General features: G+C 29.6%; 2 protein-coding genes and 1 long non-coding RNA gene across 3 annotated transcripts; 2 read left to right on the top strand and 1 right to left on the bottom strand.

Moving 5' to 3' along the window:
* The first annotated feature begins 2,381 nt into the window (after positions 1-2,381).
* LOC129299309 (G-type lectin S-receptor-like serine/threonine-protein kinase RKS1) lies at positions 2,382-2,978 on the top strand. Its single transcript, XM_054937775.1, has one exon. It carries the CDS (start codon positions 2,382-2,384, stop codon positions 2,976-2,978), a length of 597 nt encoding a protein of 198 aa, XP_054793750.1.
* LOC129299308 (G-type lectin S-receptor-like serine/threonine-protein kinase At1g11410) lies at positions 2,975-7,033 on the top strand. The gene is made up of 3 exons (XM_054937774.1): positions 2,975-3,674; positions 5,103-5,235; positions 6,826-7,033. The coding sequence occupies exons 1-3, from the start codon at positions 2,975-2,977 to the stop codon at positions 7,031-7,033; spliced, it is 1,041 nt and encodes a 346-aa protein (XP_054793749.1).
* Positions 7,034-12,624: 5,591 nt separating this feature from the next.
* LOC129299306 (uncharacterized) lies at positions 12,625-15,087 on the bottom strand. The gene is made up of 3 exons (XR_008590537.1): positions 14,943-15,087; positions 14,697-14,847; positions 12,625-12,791 (listed from the first exon to the last, which is right to left on the bottom strand). It is a non-coding gene; the product is annotated as an uncharacterized LOC129299306 (long non-coding RNA).
* Positions 15,088-16,139: the final 1,052 nt, after the last annotated feature.

The raw sequence follows: 16,139 nt of genomic DNA, 5'->3' as shown, positions 1-16,139 counted from the left end.
AGAAAAGTTGTGAATATTTAAAACAAAACTTGTGAATCATTTATTTTCAAAAAGGGTAATTTAGTAATTTACATAAATTTATTAAAACAAAAAGTTTCTAGAGATTTTTGGAGAATTATGATATTTTGATGGACCAAATTATAATTATATATTTTGAAGGGATTTTATTGTCATTTTCCATCTTTATATATGTATTTATTAAATACTATGAAAAATATTAAAAATAATTCTTTTTGTCCTTGATAGGGAGTAAAGATGAAAATTTATTAAATTTAAAAATAGAGTTAATAAAGTTTAAGGTTCTCCTTAATTTCAATAGAATATGTTAGAAATGAATTTTAAACATGGGGAGTATTTATCAAATATGTCTCAGATATATATCAAATTAAACCTAAGAAATGTTTCACAAAGTTATTTGCATTAACAAATGTCAACCAATCCCACGCGTGTTCTAGTTACGTATCTCCATCACCAAAAAGTCATCTCAAAAGTTTTGGCCTTCGACAGAGTATCACAGAACAACGTGGACTAACACGGACGAAAAACCAAGGACTTCAATGTATTCCAGTGCTACATGTGAACGTGTCACAATCTTCACGTCTTCGTTAAAATTAATTGCCTGAGCTTGTTGATGAGTTTTGTGGACTTGGTCAACTTGGCCCGTGAGGCCAATTTAATACAGATCAAGGTTAATTAAATGGGCTAACTCATTTCAACTTTTCCTAGTTAAACACAACAACAAACTATATCTTATTATTATGTGGGGCCGGTTATATAAATTACACAATATCGTTATGATACTCCATTAACAAACAAACCTTTCCATATGTTGTTATCCTAAAAGTCTTGTTTAACAATTTGTCATTGAGTGTTCTCTTTAGTCTTGTATTATCTTTCTTCCATTCAAGACTATATATTTCATTATTTTCATAGGTGCCTCTCATGTCATTTTTTGTACATGTTCAAACCATTTTAAATAATTTTTTACTATTTTCTTTAGTAGATGTCACACTTTCTTGTATATGACCATTATGAATCTTATCTTCTATTGTGCCCACACATCCATCTCAACATTTTCATCTATACTACTCCAAATTTATGATATACTTGATCTTATAGCAATTTGATACAATTTTCTTTTATGCTTATTAGGTAATTTCCGATCATAAATAAGTCTTGTAACTTTAATTCTCTATTTGAAATACCTAACTTATATTATTTGTAACATCTTCATTAATTTCACCATCATTTTGAATAATTGCTTCGCCCTATGTTTTATAGCTGATCCAAAGCTTGGATATGGGAGAAAGAGGGTTGGATTAGGTCTTTAATAAGTCAACATAAAACTCTCTTGAATCTCACATAAATATAGATAACTTTCCTAGTTAATATTGTAAGAAAATCTAAATGCGATCCATCAGGATCCTACCAGTAAATTCATATATTTCTCCACTTTGATTGATCCGTTGAATGAAAGGATCAGACATTGTGTAAGTGTTGAACTTCCAATGAAAATTTGTGGCTAACTTAGCAAATATAAATAAATAAATAAATCAGGCGCGCACACCCAAAACGAAGGATTAAAGTTTTGTAGTAAAGTATATTTTTGGACTACTACAATCCAAATATGTTTAGGAATTTGGAACGATTGTTGGGATTAGTTATTTCACCAAGGATCTCATATGGAAAGGATCAATTATTATTATACACGAACTTTCTCTTGATTTGCGTGGCAAATTCTCTCCTGATCGCCCTATTTTGCTTCTCCACGCTCCCATTATATCATTATAATAGGTTTGAGCTAGCTAGAGTCTATTGCCCCCATGTTTTCTCGTGACAAATTTCCCTCGAGGGCTGATATTCTCAATAGTCTAATTTCTATTTTTCTAATAATAACATGTAATTTAGCTGTGACTTGAGCAACTGAAAAGCAAAAAAGTGCAAATTAATTTGAGACCCATGATTTTGACTCATTCAATATCCATAAAGAAGAAAACATGTTCACCCGTTTTTCTCTCCCCTATTAAAAGAATCATGATTCTCAGAACTTGTAAAACAAACTTATATCCAGTCACACAGAGTGTGTGTGTGTGTGTGTGTGTGTTCATGTAAAATAGTGAGCAGAGGATATTTTTCTTGGTTGTGTGTCGCTATCAGGCTGATCTATATATTTATTGCAATCCCAACTTGTCATTATTTTTGATCTTACCACCTAAACAGTCACAGAAAATATCTGTCGTCCGTCTATTCATCCAACTAAGAAAAGTAAGGAAGTTGGCTTTATCTATATAAGCTCGCCTTGTCTCTATTGTTCTGACTCATTATATGTCTTTAGAATCTCGTCAGTGTTCAATCTCAAAATTGTCCCAAATCAGAACACCATGAAAGTGTTTTCTGCTAACCGCATGGTTCTGGTCTCTACTCTATTATTGCTTCTCTTTCTCCTTCATTCTTCTTGTGATTCACTTGATAGAATAACCCCAAGCCAACCCCTTAGAGATGGCGATATTTTGCTCTCCTACCAAGCAACCTTTGCCCTCGGTTTCTTCACCCCAGCAACAATTCCAGAAACCGCTATGTCGGAATATGGTTTCATAGATTTCTCTAAACAAACCCTAGTTTGGGTAGCCAATAGAGAAAATCCTGTTAATGATACTTCTGGAGTTTTATCTATCAGTGCCCATGGAAACATGGTTGTTCTTGCTCTTAATGATATAAATTCTAACCTGAACCCTATTTGGTCTTCCAGTGTTTCCATCACATCTTCCAATGAAACCTACTTTGCTAAGCTTCTAGACATAGGAAACTTGGTTTTAGTTAAAAATGGAGGAAGGCATGAAAAGGTTTTGTGGCAGAGTTTTGATTATCCAACTGACACAATCCTTCCATTTATGAAGCTCGGGTTGGACCGCAGAACCGGGTTCAACTGGTTCCTTAGGTCATGGAGATCCCCCTACGACCAAGATTTGGGAACATGAGTCATAGGATCAACCCAACAGGATATCCTCAAATATTCACTTACAAAAACGGAACTCCATTTTGGCGATGTGGGTCTTGGACGGGTCAAAGATGGAGTGGCATACCTGTCATGACACCTAATTTCGTCTTCAACGTTAGCTATGTTGACAATGCCAATGAAGTTTCCATAATGATTGGGATTCGAGACCCTACGATCTTCTTAAGAATGGTCCTCGACAATGATGGTCTAATTAGACGAACAATCTGGCAAGCTAAAGAGCATAGATGGTTTGAAATTTGGTCGGGTCCGACAGAGGATTGCGACAACTATCGAAGATGCGGGTCAAATAGCATATGTGACCCATATACAAGCAACAAACTTGAGTGTGTGTGTTTGCCTGGATATGTGAGAAACGGGTCGAGTGGATGTGTGAGGAAGAAGAATGTGTCCACGTGTCGAAATGAGGAGGGGTTTGTGAAGGTTGCACTTGTGAAGGTTCCAGATACGTCAACGGCACGTGTGGATAAGAATATGAGCTTGTACTTGAAAGGATGTGAAGGGAAGTGCTTGAAGGATTGTTCATGTGTAGCGTATACGAGTTTAAATGAGGTAACGCAAAGTGGGTGCTTGACATGGCATGCTGATATGGAAGATATTAGGAGATTCAATCATGTGGGACAAGAACTGTACGTGCGTGTTGATGCAGCTGAAATGGGTACATTCTTTTTCTTTTTCTTTTAAAGTTAAATGATAATTTGGCTCCTAAACTATAATTTCAAGAGTATTGGATTCTAAATTCATTTTTGATGCAATATTTACCTTCAACTTTATTTTAAAAATGATATAATATTATGCTACTGTTGATAAAAGTTAACTTTGACTAAAAAATTGCAAAAAAGAATTTCAAAATTATAGAAAAAGATCAAGAAAATTTAATTTTTTTGGGTATTTTTCTGTAATTTTTTGAGTTGTTATCTGTGATGTTGTGCCCTTATTTGTAAATTTCTGTCCTTTTCTATACTTTTTAAAATTCTTTTTCCAATTTTCTAGTCAATAAATAATTAAAAGTTAACTTTTGCTAATAATAGGTTACACCCATAGTTTTTAAAAGCTAAAGGAAAATATTGTATCAAAAATGAGTTTAAGTTATCATACACTCTTGGATCTACATTTTGAGGGCCACTTTATGACTTAACCCTTCTTTTAATGCATAAACTAAAAGCCATAACTTTTAAACTCATAAACCATAATTCGAATTCGGATATTAGTGTGTTCCATGCATTGCATAGGATTTGAAATGGGTCACATTGTCATTAATAGAACAATTTATCATAGGGTTAAGAACATTTTTTTTTCCTAAAATTTCTTGAGTGCTAGGCATCATGTACTGAAGGGTTGGGGACAATATCCCTCCTAACAATTTTTTTAGGAGCAAAATCTCACTTCCCTCAAAGACTCATCATCTTTTTCATTATCTACTAACGTGAAATAATTATGAGATTCATGCATAGTGATAGCAAAGCATTTTGACCTATTTTAACCATTTGACGTGGTCAAAGGGCTTGAAGTGGCAAAAACCAAACTTGATTTTAGTAGTGAAATGGCAGCAAAATTTGTCAAAACACCTATTCTTCACCTATTTAACTTTTTATTTTAACATTATTTCTATTTTTATTCACAAATTTTTATCCCAAAACATTCCAATAAAGTTGAATCTAAACATGCCAGAGTTATTAATAGTATTTAATTATTTGCTGCTTTTATTATGAACTTTTTAATTTAATATTATTTCTATTTTACCCTAATAATTAGGAGAAAAATATGAACTTGAAGTTAATAAGAGACATAAAGTCCACGGAAAGTATAAAAAATTCAGCCTCAATATTGTAAATGATATGAAGCTTTTTTAGTATTTTAACAGCATATAAGATTTCCTTGCTACTGTTTTAAACAATACTATTGCATTATAAACAATACTATATATGATATATATGAAGCTTTTCTACGATCAAAGCTAAATTGTATTTCGTTCAACTACCTCCATTGCTTACAGACTACTTCATAATGCACTTTGAACTCTAAAGCATACATGTTTCTTCTCTGGAGATTGATTCTGGTTTGATATAATCTTGTTGATCTGCAGCTAAATATGAAAAGAAGCCTTATGGTTCTCTTGGCAAGAGGGGGATGGTAGCACTTGTGGTTGTTTCTACCTTCCTATTAATGTTCATGTTGATCTCCTTTGTGTATTGGTTTGCAAAGAAAAAAGGAACAAGGTATTATAAATTTTTGATTCAATGCTCTCACCCAGCACACATAACTTACTCGATATATTTTTTCTTAATTTCATTGCTTTATATTGCTGTATGTACATAATCATTTGTTTTGTGAGTATATGGATAGGTAAATTGTATACAGGTCATGACTTGTCGTTTTTTTTTTTTTACTACAGAACAAAGAAGGCCTAGCGAACATTTGCTTGACGGAGAAAATAATTCAGATTTACCGTTATTTGATCTAAATGATATAGTTGAAGCAACAAGCAATTTCTCGGATGCTAACAAGCTTGGGCAAGGAGTTTTGGCTCTGTTCATAAGGTAGCCTTTGTTTTGTAAGAAGCATTACATATATCATTTAAGGCAAAAGAAATCACAAATTGATTATGGATTTTGACTTTAGGTTTTACTCAACGATGGAACGACAATAGCAGTGAAGAGGCTGTTAAAGTACTCTGGACAAGGCATTGAAGAATTCAAAAATGAGATTGCTTTAATTGCCAAGCTCCAACATAAAATCTTGTAAGGATCTTAGGATGCTGCATCGAAGGAGAAGAGAAGATGTTGATCTACGAATACTTGCCAAACAACAGCTCTTAGACTCTTTCATTTTCGGTACCTCTTCTATTCATTTTTCGGCATAAGCTACAATGAAACTTAGCATGCACGCATTCTTCACTTCTAATGGTTTAAATTTTTATTCAGATCATGCAAAAAAATTGCAATTACATTGGAGGAAATGATTTGATATCATTTGTGGAATTGCAAGAGGCATTTTATACCTTCATCAAGATTCAAGATTAAGGATAATTCATAGAGATTTAAAGGCCAGTAATGTCTTGTTGGACTCTACATTGAACCCAAAAATTGCAGATTTTGGCATAGCTAGAATATTTGGTGGAGACCAAATTGAAGCAAGCACTAATCATGTGTTGGAACCTAGTAAGTACTCAACAATGCAAAGACGATTTTAGCTTATGAGCAATACATTACATGGATTCCCATTCCACAATTTCACATAAAAATGATCATAATTAAACAAATAAAATGTTTAATTAGTTGTAATCACTTTTGACATCATCATCAACATCAATATCTTTGTAATTGAATAGGACCTCATGAGTTAGATAGGTTAGTAATTTTGCATGTGATATAATATGCTAGAAATATCAATTTATCAAGTCATATATTCTTAGTTAAGAATTTAAATATTTCATATTGAAATTTTTGTTTGTAACCTTTAAAATCTCCTCTTATAGTGGTTACATGTCACCTGAAATATGCAATGGAAGGATTATTCTCAATAAAGTCAGATGTATATAGCTTTGGGTTTTACTTCTTGAGATTGTTACTAGCAGAAAGAATAGTGGCCATTATGATGACATCCCTTCTACTTTGGTTGGACATGTAAGTTTCTGTAAGGAACAACACTATAAAATTGAACTAATTACTCCTCCATAGTCTAATTATCTAACGCCTTCAATTAATTTAGATTTGGGACCTATGGGAGGAAGCGAAGCCATGGAAATTGTTGATCCAGCATTAACGAATAAGCCATGCCTTGAACATGAATTTCTAAAATGCATCCAGATTGGACTATTATGTGTACAAGAGTACGCATCAGATAGACCAGCCATGTCAGAAGTTGTTTCCCATGTTGGAGAATGACTCAAATCTTCTTCCCCCTAAACACCCAGCTTGTTTTCAAGAGAACACTTGTGATCATTCAAACCCATCAGTTGGTGACGAAGTTCATTCGGTAAATGGAATGAGTACTACAGTGATTGAAGCTCGCTGAAGCTTGAAACCCACATCAAAACATAAATGGTACTAATTGAACTCTTTTAGTGCTACTTATTGTGAAGTGAATGATTCTAGCTAGACTTTCCAACTTTTGTAAAAGTTAATGATGCATATATAATTTCCTATTATTGGACTCAAAAAGCAAAGTTGGGTGTACAAATTAAACTTGCTAAATTTGATTAGGCCTGGATGTATGGCAATACCAACAATCAATGATTAATTCCTTGTAAAATTAGATTCTTTTTTTGGTATCATTGGTCATGGAACATATACATGGTGTAATAACATTTCTTTGAAATAAAGATTAAAAACAAAAACGACACATATATCTTGTGATGATGATATGGAATTTAATTAAAATCAAATTTGTTGGTAAGATATCACCATGATATTTTATATGTATCTATATAATTTGGTGGCGATCTATCAAAAAGAAGAGTTGGTCTAGTGGACTCTATGCACCCACTTCTCTAATAGGTCATAGGTTCAAATCTTCAATCTTCATGGGACTTTTAGTGCTTGTGCTGCCTCTTCTACCATTTTGGCTGCAATGCTGCCATGGGTGAGCCACTACCAAAAAAAATGTTGTTTAAACACACAATAATCGGTCTTTAAATATTTGGCTGCAATGCTGCCATGGGTGAGCCACTACAAAAAAAAATGTTGTTTAAACACACAATAATCAGTCTTTAAATAAATAGAGATGGATATAGCGGTGTTTTAAAAAAGGATGTCATTAAATAATTAGATTTGATCCCTTGATTTCTCATCTTTCAAACCTTTAAATTTTCCTTCTTTGTTAGTTAAATTGAAATATACATACAATTATTATATGTAAAACTAAATATATGTTACTTAACTACATACACATATATAAAATATTATATTATTAAAAAGATATATATAGATATCTATATATATTATTTTATTTTAAATTATTATGATAAAAATATTTATATGACTATTTATATTATATTTTTAATAAAATATTATGTTTGTTTGGAAAATGAACTTAAAATGAAACAAATTTTTAATATAAAAATATTATTTTTAAAATAAAATAATTAAGTATATAATTTATTTAAAAATATGTATTATTTTAGTTTATATTAAATATTTTTACTTTTATCTTCTCCATATTATTCTCAAAAAATAAATAAAGAAATAATTTTTTATCTTCTCCCAAAATGGTTAAATGTTTCCCATTATTTTCTTACAAATAAATTTTATCTACAATTTTTTAATTATTTTTTAAAATTATTTTAACAAAAAATAATTATGGCCATATAATTTTTTAATTTCCTTTTGAACAATTTTTAACAAAATATTTAAATTAAATATTTAATTCAAATATTTTAATATGAATTTTCTATTTAAAAATTATTTTTTAAAAAAATTATTTTTTATCAAATTTATTTAATATGAAACAAATTTAAAATATTTTAAATATTTTAAATACACAGACATACATATGCCTATATATTAATACATAATTCTATTTATCATGAATTAATATTATTTTATTTATATAATTTTAAATTATACTATATATCAATAAAATATTTATGTTCTTATATACTTCAAAATTTATCTTTCTTTTCTCCTTTGTATGATAAAAATGAACATTAATCATATACTCTTTTTGTTTAAAAATATAAGATATTTTTTGAAGAGTTAGATTTTTAAAAAATATAAGACATTTTTAGTCTTTTGAGATGTAATTATTACCTTTTTTAAAAGTATCCTTATTGAAAATGACTTTATATTTATTGTAGAGTATTTAATAGGGGTAAATAATGAAAGATAAGGTTAGTTAGAAAGTAGGTAACTACTTGTTGAAGGGTGAGATTCGATTAAAAATATTTTATATTTTTGAACGAATGGAGTATATATATAATTAGCATAAAAATGATATTTTTAATCAAAATAATTAATTCTAGTTGTATAAATATTGTTTATAGTCATTTCAAATGTATTTTTTATTAATTCTTCTAATATTCAATTTCATAAATGTTTTGGAGTTTTGATATTATTTTTTATTTTAATGTGTTGTTATAAAATATTGTTAGTGATGTCTTTCAAAACAGTTTTATTATCTGGTAAAATTTTATCAAAAATTAAAAAAAGTAATAAAGGAAATATGAATAACACAAAAGACACAAAACATTCAATCAATTACAGTTATAGAATAAATTAATGAATATTAAATAGAAATTTAGAAAATGAGAATGGTTAAATTTAGAGAAAGATGGAAAGAAGAAGAGAAAGATTTAAATGATGTGTAAAATATTTTTAAATGCTCTATAAATTTTAAAGATAAATGTTTTTAAACACAAACATCAAATTTTTGTAATTTGCATTGAATGGGAAGCTCAATAAATAATGATAAAACTTTTTCTACATCTTTTGAAATTAATTTGTATTTTAATATATTTCAAACATGTATTAAAATAATTAATAATCTAAAAATTAAAAAAAATTAAAATATGACTCCATCTCTAAATTTGTCTCTACTTTGAATTAGGGACATAGTGAGAAACAAAAATAATTCTAGCTCTAAGATATTTATTTCAGTCATCTCTAATTCTGTTTCTAAATTAATAAAAATAAAATTATTAAATTTTGAAGAAATTTGGAGAGAAAATTAAAGATGGTTAAATTTTTGTCTCTAAATTCATAATATATATATATATATATATCTCAAATTTAGTCTCTAAATTTTAAAAAAAATATAAAATTAATATTAGGGATGGATTTGGAGATGGCTAGTTTAGAGATGAAATTTATTCATCTCTAAACTTGTCTCTAACATTTTAAATTTTTTAAAATTAAATTTTTAATGAATAATGATAGAAGTTGAGATAGATTTTGTGACATTTTTTAAAGATGTATATAAGTCATCTCTAATTATGTCTCAATATTTTTAAATTAAATTCATCTCTAAAAATATAATTAGTCTCTAGGCCATCTATAATTTTTGTCTCTATTTTAATAATTTTTTGTAGTGAGTTCTAAAGCTTTGTCTACCATGTTTCAAGACTAAGCTTTTATGGGAGTTAGTGCACTGCTATAGGGCTTTCGAACGGTGGTTGTCTCTCTTCCCTTGCGCCACCGTCACCCTTCTTCTACCTCTATTTTCTTTAAGATGTTTGGAGGAAAAAAAAAGACTCCATTAAGGTTGTAAGGAGTGAATTTTAAAAATGAAAATACTATAGGTAAGTGAATAACATTTCAAATAATCTATTAGCAAATTCTCTTTTTATCAAAATATTATTTTTAACAATTTACAATTGTTGTGTGTGTTTATATATTTCTAGCATTGATTATTTTTATTAATTAAATAACTATCTCTTGAAGTCATGTTATATAAATACAAGATTGATACAATTATTTTTACAAGATTCATTAATCCTTTATTCAATAAAAACAATCATGAAAATTGGCGTAAGAATTATGAGACATTAGTAATGAATCTCTATTTAGAAGATTGATTATTTTAAGTGATTCATGAGAGTTTGATACTAAGAAGAGGAATTTATAATTTGAAAATTGATTACTTTCTCACATGTCTTAAAAATTAATTTTAAAGAAACTATATGCAAAACACTGATTGCTAATGGCAATTTTATTAGACCTTGATATGCCTTGGTTACTCATTGGATAGTTCAATTTTCATGAATTTTATTCTCACGTTTGTTATTTATGGGTCTTATACCTTTTGTTTTGTGGCTTCGACTGTATCTAGTTATTTACCCTCATAAACTGAGTGTCCACGTCTGTTTTGTGATTTAAGCCACATTTGGTTATTTATCATTTTAGACTATGTATGCACATCTATTTCATGACTTTGGTTGCTTCTGGATATTTACCTGCATGGATCGTGTGTCCGCATCTGTTTCGTGGCTTCAATCGTGTTTGGTTATTATTTTCTAGACTGTGTGTTTGTTAATTATTCTAATAAGTCCATATAAATATGAATTTGATTATTTGATAATTTTATATGCTATTGGTTTTAATTAATAATTTATTTATAATTATTTATTTTATTTATTTGCTTCATTGAAAGCAAGTGATAGTAATATTTGATATGATAATTTAATAGTTCAATATTCATTTAAAGTTATATAGAATCCTTTTATTTTAAAGTTTATTAAATTCTTATGAAAATCATTGTCTCTTTAACTCACAAATTTGTTTCAAACTTTTTTTTATTCTTATTCAATTATTTATTGTTGGGACGTTGTGTTAATTGAAAATATTTTTGATCTTAAATAGTATAGCAGATGATCTACATTGTGTTGATCTCTGAGGGGCTCATTGTTGAATTGATGAGAAGGCCTTTTTGAGAATACCTTCATTTTGATGTAAATTTTTATGTGTTACACTTTAAAATTATGATTAGGTATTCCACATTAATTATAGATAGAATTTTGTTTTATTATTTATTTGTTTGTCTGTTGTGGAGAAACAAAGCTCCTCATTTTTTATTTGAGTTGTATATGGCTGCTGTAGAGACTTCAAAAGATACTATTTTTAGGGGAGTTTTTATCAAAATTTTTATAAAAAATTTAAAATTTTTTTATTTATATGAAAATGTTATAATAATTTCCAATTAAACTATTGAATTAAAGTTTTCTTGATCAATGTTTAAAAAAATGCATATTAATATATATATATTTCTTATCAGTCATGTCTAATTTTGAAAGCGTGGCATATCTTTTAGTATTATAGTCAAATGTAAAGATATTTGTGTATTGACTGCCGTTAACAATCGGCTACGATTGGCGCTTGGTGGATGTTTGTGGTCAACAATATTCGCCCATGGCAATTGGAGCAGGCAAATTTTTCTATAAAAATAAATTATAAAAGTATTTGATTTTGATAGTAAAGTATAAATATTTGTTAAAAATTAAATTATAAAAATAAATTATGGAGAACGAATGCATGTATGGCTAGTTTTTATTCAAATTTTAATTTTGATTTTGATTCTACAGCGTTGAAATTTAATACTAGAAGAGGATCCCTGTCTGTGAATCTAAATTAAATAAGCAGAGTGATAAACACATAATAGTCACGGAGTGAAAATAATTACCAATTGAAGTGGCTGTAATTCTTGAAAGAAAGTTGATCTAGACATGAGTCCCATGAAATTGCCAGGAAACATGCATGCGCAGTTGAAATCAATCCTAAATTTTCTTTTGTTCAATTTTCTTCTACAAAGACTTTCAGCCTCATTTCTTTCGTGCATATTGGTTTTGAAATTAGAGGGAAAATGATAATTTCTTGTCACACCCCAAAAATAAAGGGTGACCGGCAAAGGATGTGATCCATCACACATGCCTTAAGCCTCAAATTTGGATAACCTTTTCATAACTAAAAAATAATTATGTTTTAGTTTGAATTAGAACATACATAAACATTTTTGGTAGTAATAAAAGTCTCAATATTTTTGTAGAAATTTCGACAAAATCTCCTCTGTAAATAAGATCTCCTGAAAATTCTACAAGACAATATTTCAACCAAAAATATCAAGCCAATCAGGAGTAGAGCTCCTTCCAGCCAATAGACAAAATATATAACCACATAAACAACTTGACCATAGACTATGTGGAGCATCTAACAATAAGTTTACAAAATAAAATTTCATAATTAAAACTTTACGTCAAGAGAAAGTTTGACCCTTAGCTCCTCCACTTCTAATCAATCACAAACTCCTCAATGTTCAGTAGATGATTCAGCATCAGCTACACTATCTGAGATCAAAAATTATTTTCCAGTAAATAACGTCCCAATAATAAATAATTAAATATGAATAAAAGGAAAATTAAAACATAATAATCTCCATGAAGATTTAAATAAATTCGGAATAAAAGGATCCTATGTAACTTTAAATAAAATCATAATTCATTAAAGTATCTTATCAAATGTCATTATCATTTAACTTTAATAAAGCAAATAATTGCAATAACTAATTGTAAACATGTCATTAATCAAAACTAATGAAAATAGATCCATAAAAATTTAAAACTCATAAGTATAGGGACTTATCAGAACAAGTAACAAATGTGGATACACAGTCCACGAGAATAAATCACCAAACGCGGCTTATGCCACAAAAACAAACATAGACACAAAGTCCACAAGCGTAAATAACTAGACGTAGTCGAAGCCATGAAACAGACGTGGACACATAGTCCACGAGGGTAACTAACCAGACGTGGTCAAAGCCACGAAACAGACGCAGGTACAAGACCCACGAATAACAGACATGAGAACAAAGCTCACGAAATTCAAACTAGCTAGTATTTGACCATGGCGTGCCAAGGGCTAACGAAACTGCCGTTAACAACCAGCGTTCTATATACAGTCCCCTTTTAAATTCACTTTCAGACATGCAAGAAAATCATCATTTTCAAAATACTATTTCTCTTTTAAAAATCTAACTCGCATGAAACATATAAAAGCACCCATATTTTTAAATATAAAAATTCACAATTAATATCTCATAAACTGTTTACAAATTTTTTTTTAATTAGCTTTATCAAATAAAGCACTACTAGAATTTAAGAAAGCATTTTCATCAATATAAAAAGTATAAGTCATGACTTCAAGAAGCAGAGCAATTTAATAAACAAGTCACTAAAGCAAGAGAAATTTATAAATATCCATAAATTATTAAAAGCGATCTTTTGATAAGGAAATATTTTCAATATATATTGATTGGGACGTTATCCACTTACCTGTGGTGTTACCAAATTTTCAAAGATTTTCTCCCTTTTATTTCCTATCAAAATCTTCTTCTTTCAAACCCCCTATAAGAATATAAGATAATGCAATTTAATTAAATTCCTATAATTATAAAGATTTCTTTCCAGTTCTCATTCGATTCCAAGATTAAATCATAAGGTAACACTATACTTTATAAATTGATAACCATAAAACTTTCAAGAATTCACTTAATCTCTCAATAAATTTCTTCACAATGTTTAATTCAAATTTACAAATGAACAATACCCGAGCCAATTCATGTTTCTTACGAGATCCAACAAAATTATAGAAAAATACCCAATCAAATATTTTCTTTTGTAAATTTCAAACTAAGTTCATAAGATAATAACATTCCAACCAATTATGTCTTCCAAGTAATTTAATGAAATTTTTAATAATTATAATTTCAAACAAAAGTCCCCTCATGGGCATTTAATCCAACACTTTATGAGCATTATAACTTAAACAAATACCACCTTCTTCCTCATCAATTTCACTTTCAAAGATTTCATAAGGTCAGCATTATAGCCAATAATTAAATCAAATTCAATTAAATCTCAAATCTACATCATCCTTTTCCTTTCTCTCTGTTTTTTTTTTTTTGATTCAAGCCTCCCCTTCATATTTGAACAAATAGCCATGAGTATCAACAAAACACAAAACAAAAATTTTCCATTCAACTCTATAACCTCACAAACTCACAGATTCCATAAAGAAAAGAAAAAAATCAAAGTTGCTCCCTTTAGATGCACCAACGTAACACAAATGGGCAGAAGAAAATGCAACCACAGCTGAACAGGGAAACAAAATAACAACATTAAACTAGCTTCCTACCCAAGAACCAATTCTCCCATAGCATCACACCAACCCTTCATTCATTTATCACTTACGAATGGGAAGGATGCAGGAAGAAGGAGAAACTTCAACAGCACAAACAGTGAAGAGAGGTGCAGAGATCGATGGCAGAGTGAAGAACTATGGATTCATGACTGGGACTGCTAACAGTGGACGATCACAGTCCACGTTTGCAGCGCTGGCAACCTGACTCTCACGCACACCAACTACGTGCTTGAGAACAGCGAAAACAGAGCAACAGTGGAGAAGACAAACAGAGACATAGAAGAACGAGGAAGAACCTGGGCATCGCATAGCGACAGCGACCTCACGGCAACTCGTCTGCCTCGTCGGCGGCGGCAAGGAACGAAGAAGAAGGATCAGAGGTCGAGAATGGCAGAAGGTTCAGAGGTCGCACACAACTTCCAGATTTTTCTTTCCCTCTCTCTCTCTCTCTGATGCCCAACACGATTCAGCAAAGAGGAAGAAGAAAAAAGATATTATATCTGATAGGCTGAGGATATTTTGGTAATTTAGAGGCTAAAAATAAAGAAAATAAAAAAGAATAACTCTCAAATGCTTTGGCAGGTTCAAACTCTGAATCTCATATATAAATCACGTGCTCTCTTTCATTATACCAACCCTTCCTCTTGTCATAATTGTACCAAAATTAATATAACTATAACTAAATAAAACATATATATTTATTTTATTTTTTTAAATTCCTGAGTTATTACATTTCTGATCGTGGAGATTGCGGCATCATATTCATTTTTCTAACTACCTGAAATTATTTTCTTTACATTGCCTTAAGGAATGTCACAATTTTTTTTTTTTGAGTTAAAAGGGCTAATAGACATTTTTGCCACTCACCTATTCAATTAGGAGCATTTAATATTCTAAACTTATATGTGATGTAATTTTTTCCTTCAACATTTAAAAATGTATTAAAAAAATTAACTTTAACTGTTATTAATCAGTAAAATTGCAAATAAGTACCCTATATATAAAAAAATTAATATTAATTTAGTTCCTAAAATAATAGTTGGTCAAAATCACATTTCAATTTTTTACATGGATAAAAAATAACATTTGTATCATATTATTTATAGGGTACTTATGTGTAATTTCATGAATTATTTTTTATAATTTTTGAGGTCATTTTTTACCATTTTTAAATCAATTAATTATTAAAATAAACTTTTTTAATGTTGGGACATTCAATGCGTCACTTTTAAATATTGAAAGAAAAAAAACAAAGAGGAGCAATTTTCCTTTCCTCTCTACCCAACAAAACAAAATCTATACCAAACATAGTATTAGCCACACATGTCGAATTAAACGTAGTGAAAATGTTACGCAAACAGGTCATTGATGATCTTATTTATGTCAATTCTCATTCTCATCTGTTTATCACTTCATGTAGCTCCTCACTATCATTTTCACCTTTTTATTAGTCCATGATCTTATTTTAATCGTTTTTGTTCACTAGCTATTGC

Source organism: Prosopis cineraria, unplaced genomic scaffold, assembly GCF_029017545.1.
Source record: "Prosopis cineraria cultivar Desert tree isolate PC_DT_omini unplaced genomic scaffold, ASM2901754v1 PC1114, whole genome shotgun sequence".
Taxonomy (NCBI): domain Eukaryota; kingdom Viridiplantae; phylum Streptophyta; class Magnoliopsida; order Fabales; family Fabaceae; genus Prosopis; species Prosopis cineraria.
The sequence above is the reverse complement of the archived record's forward strand: the minus strand, read 5'-3'. Positions and strand labels throughout refer to the sequence as shown.

Coding starts and splice junctions, on each gene's coding strand:
- LOC129299308 (XM_054937774.1), top strand. CDS start 2,975: ATGAGTCATAGGATCAACCCAACAGGATATCCTCAAATATTCACTTAC. Junction 3,675..5,102: donor TGTTGATGCAGCTGAAATGG/GTACATTCTTTT, acceptor GTTGATCTGCAG/CTAAATATGAAAAGAAGCCT. Junction 5,236..6,825: donor GCAAAGAAAAAAGGAACAAG/GTATTATAAATT, acceptor AAATGCATCCAG/ATTGGACTATTATGTGTACA.
- LOC129299309 (XM_054937775.1), top strand. CDS start 2,382: ATGAAAGTGTTTTCTGCTAACCGCATGGTTCTGGTCTCTACTCTATTA.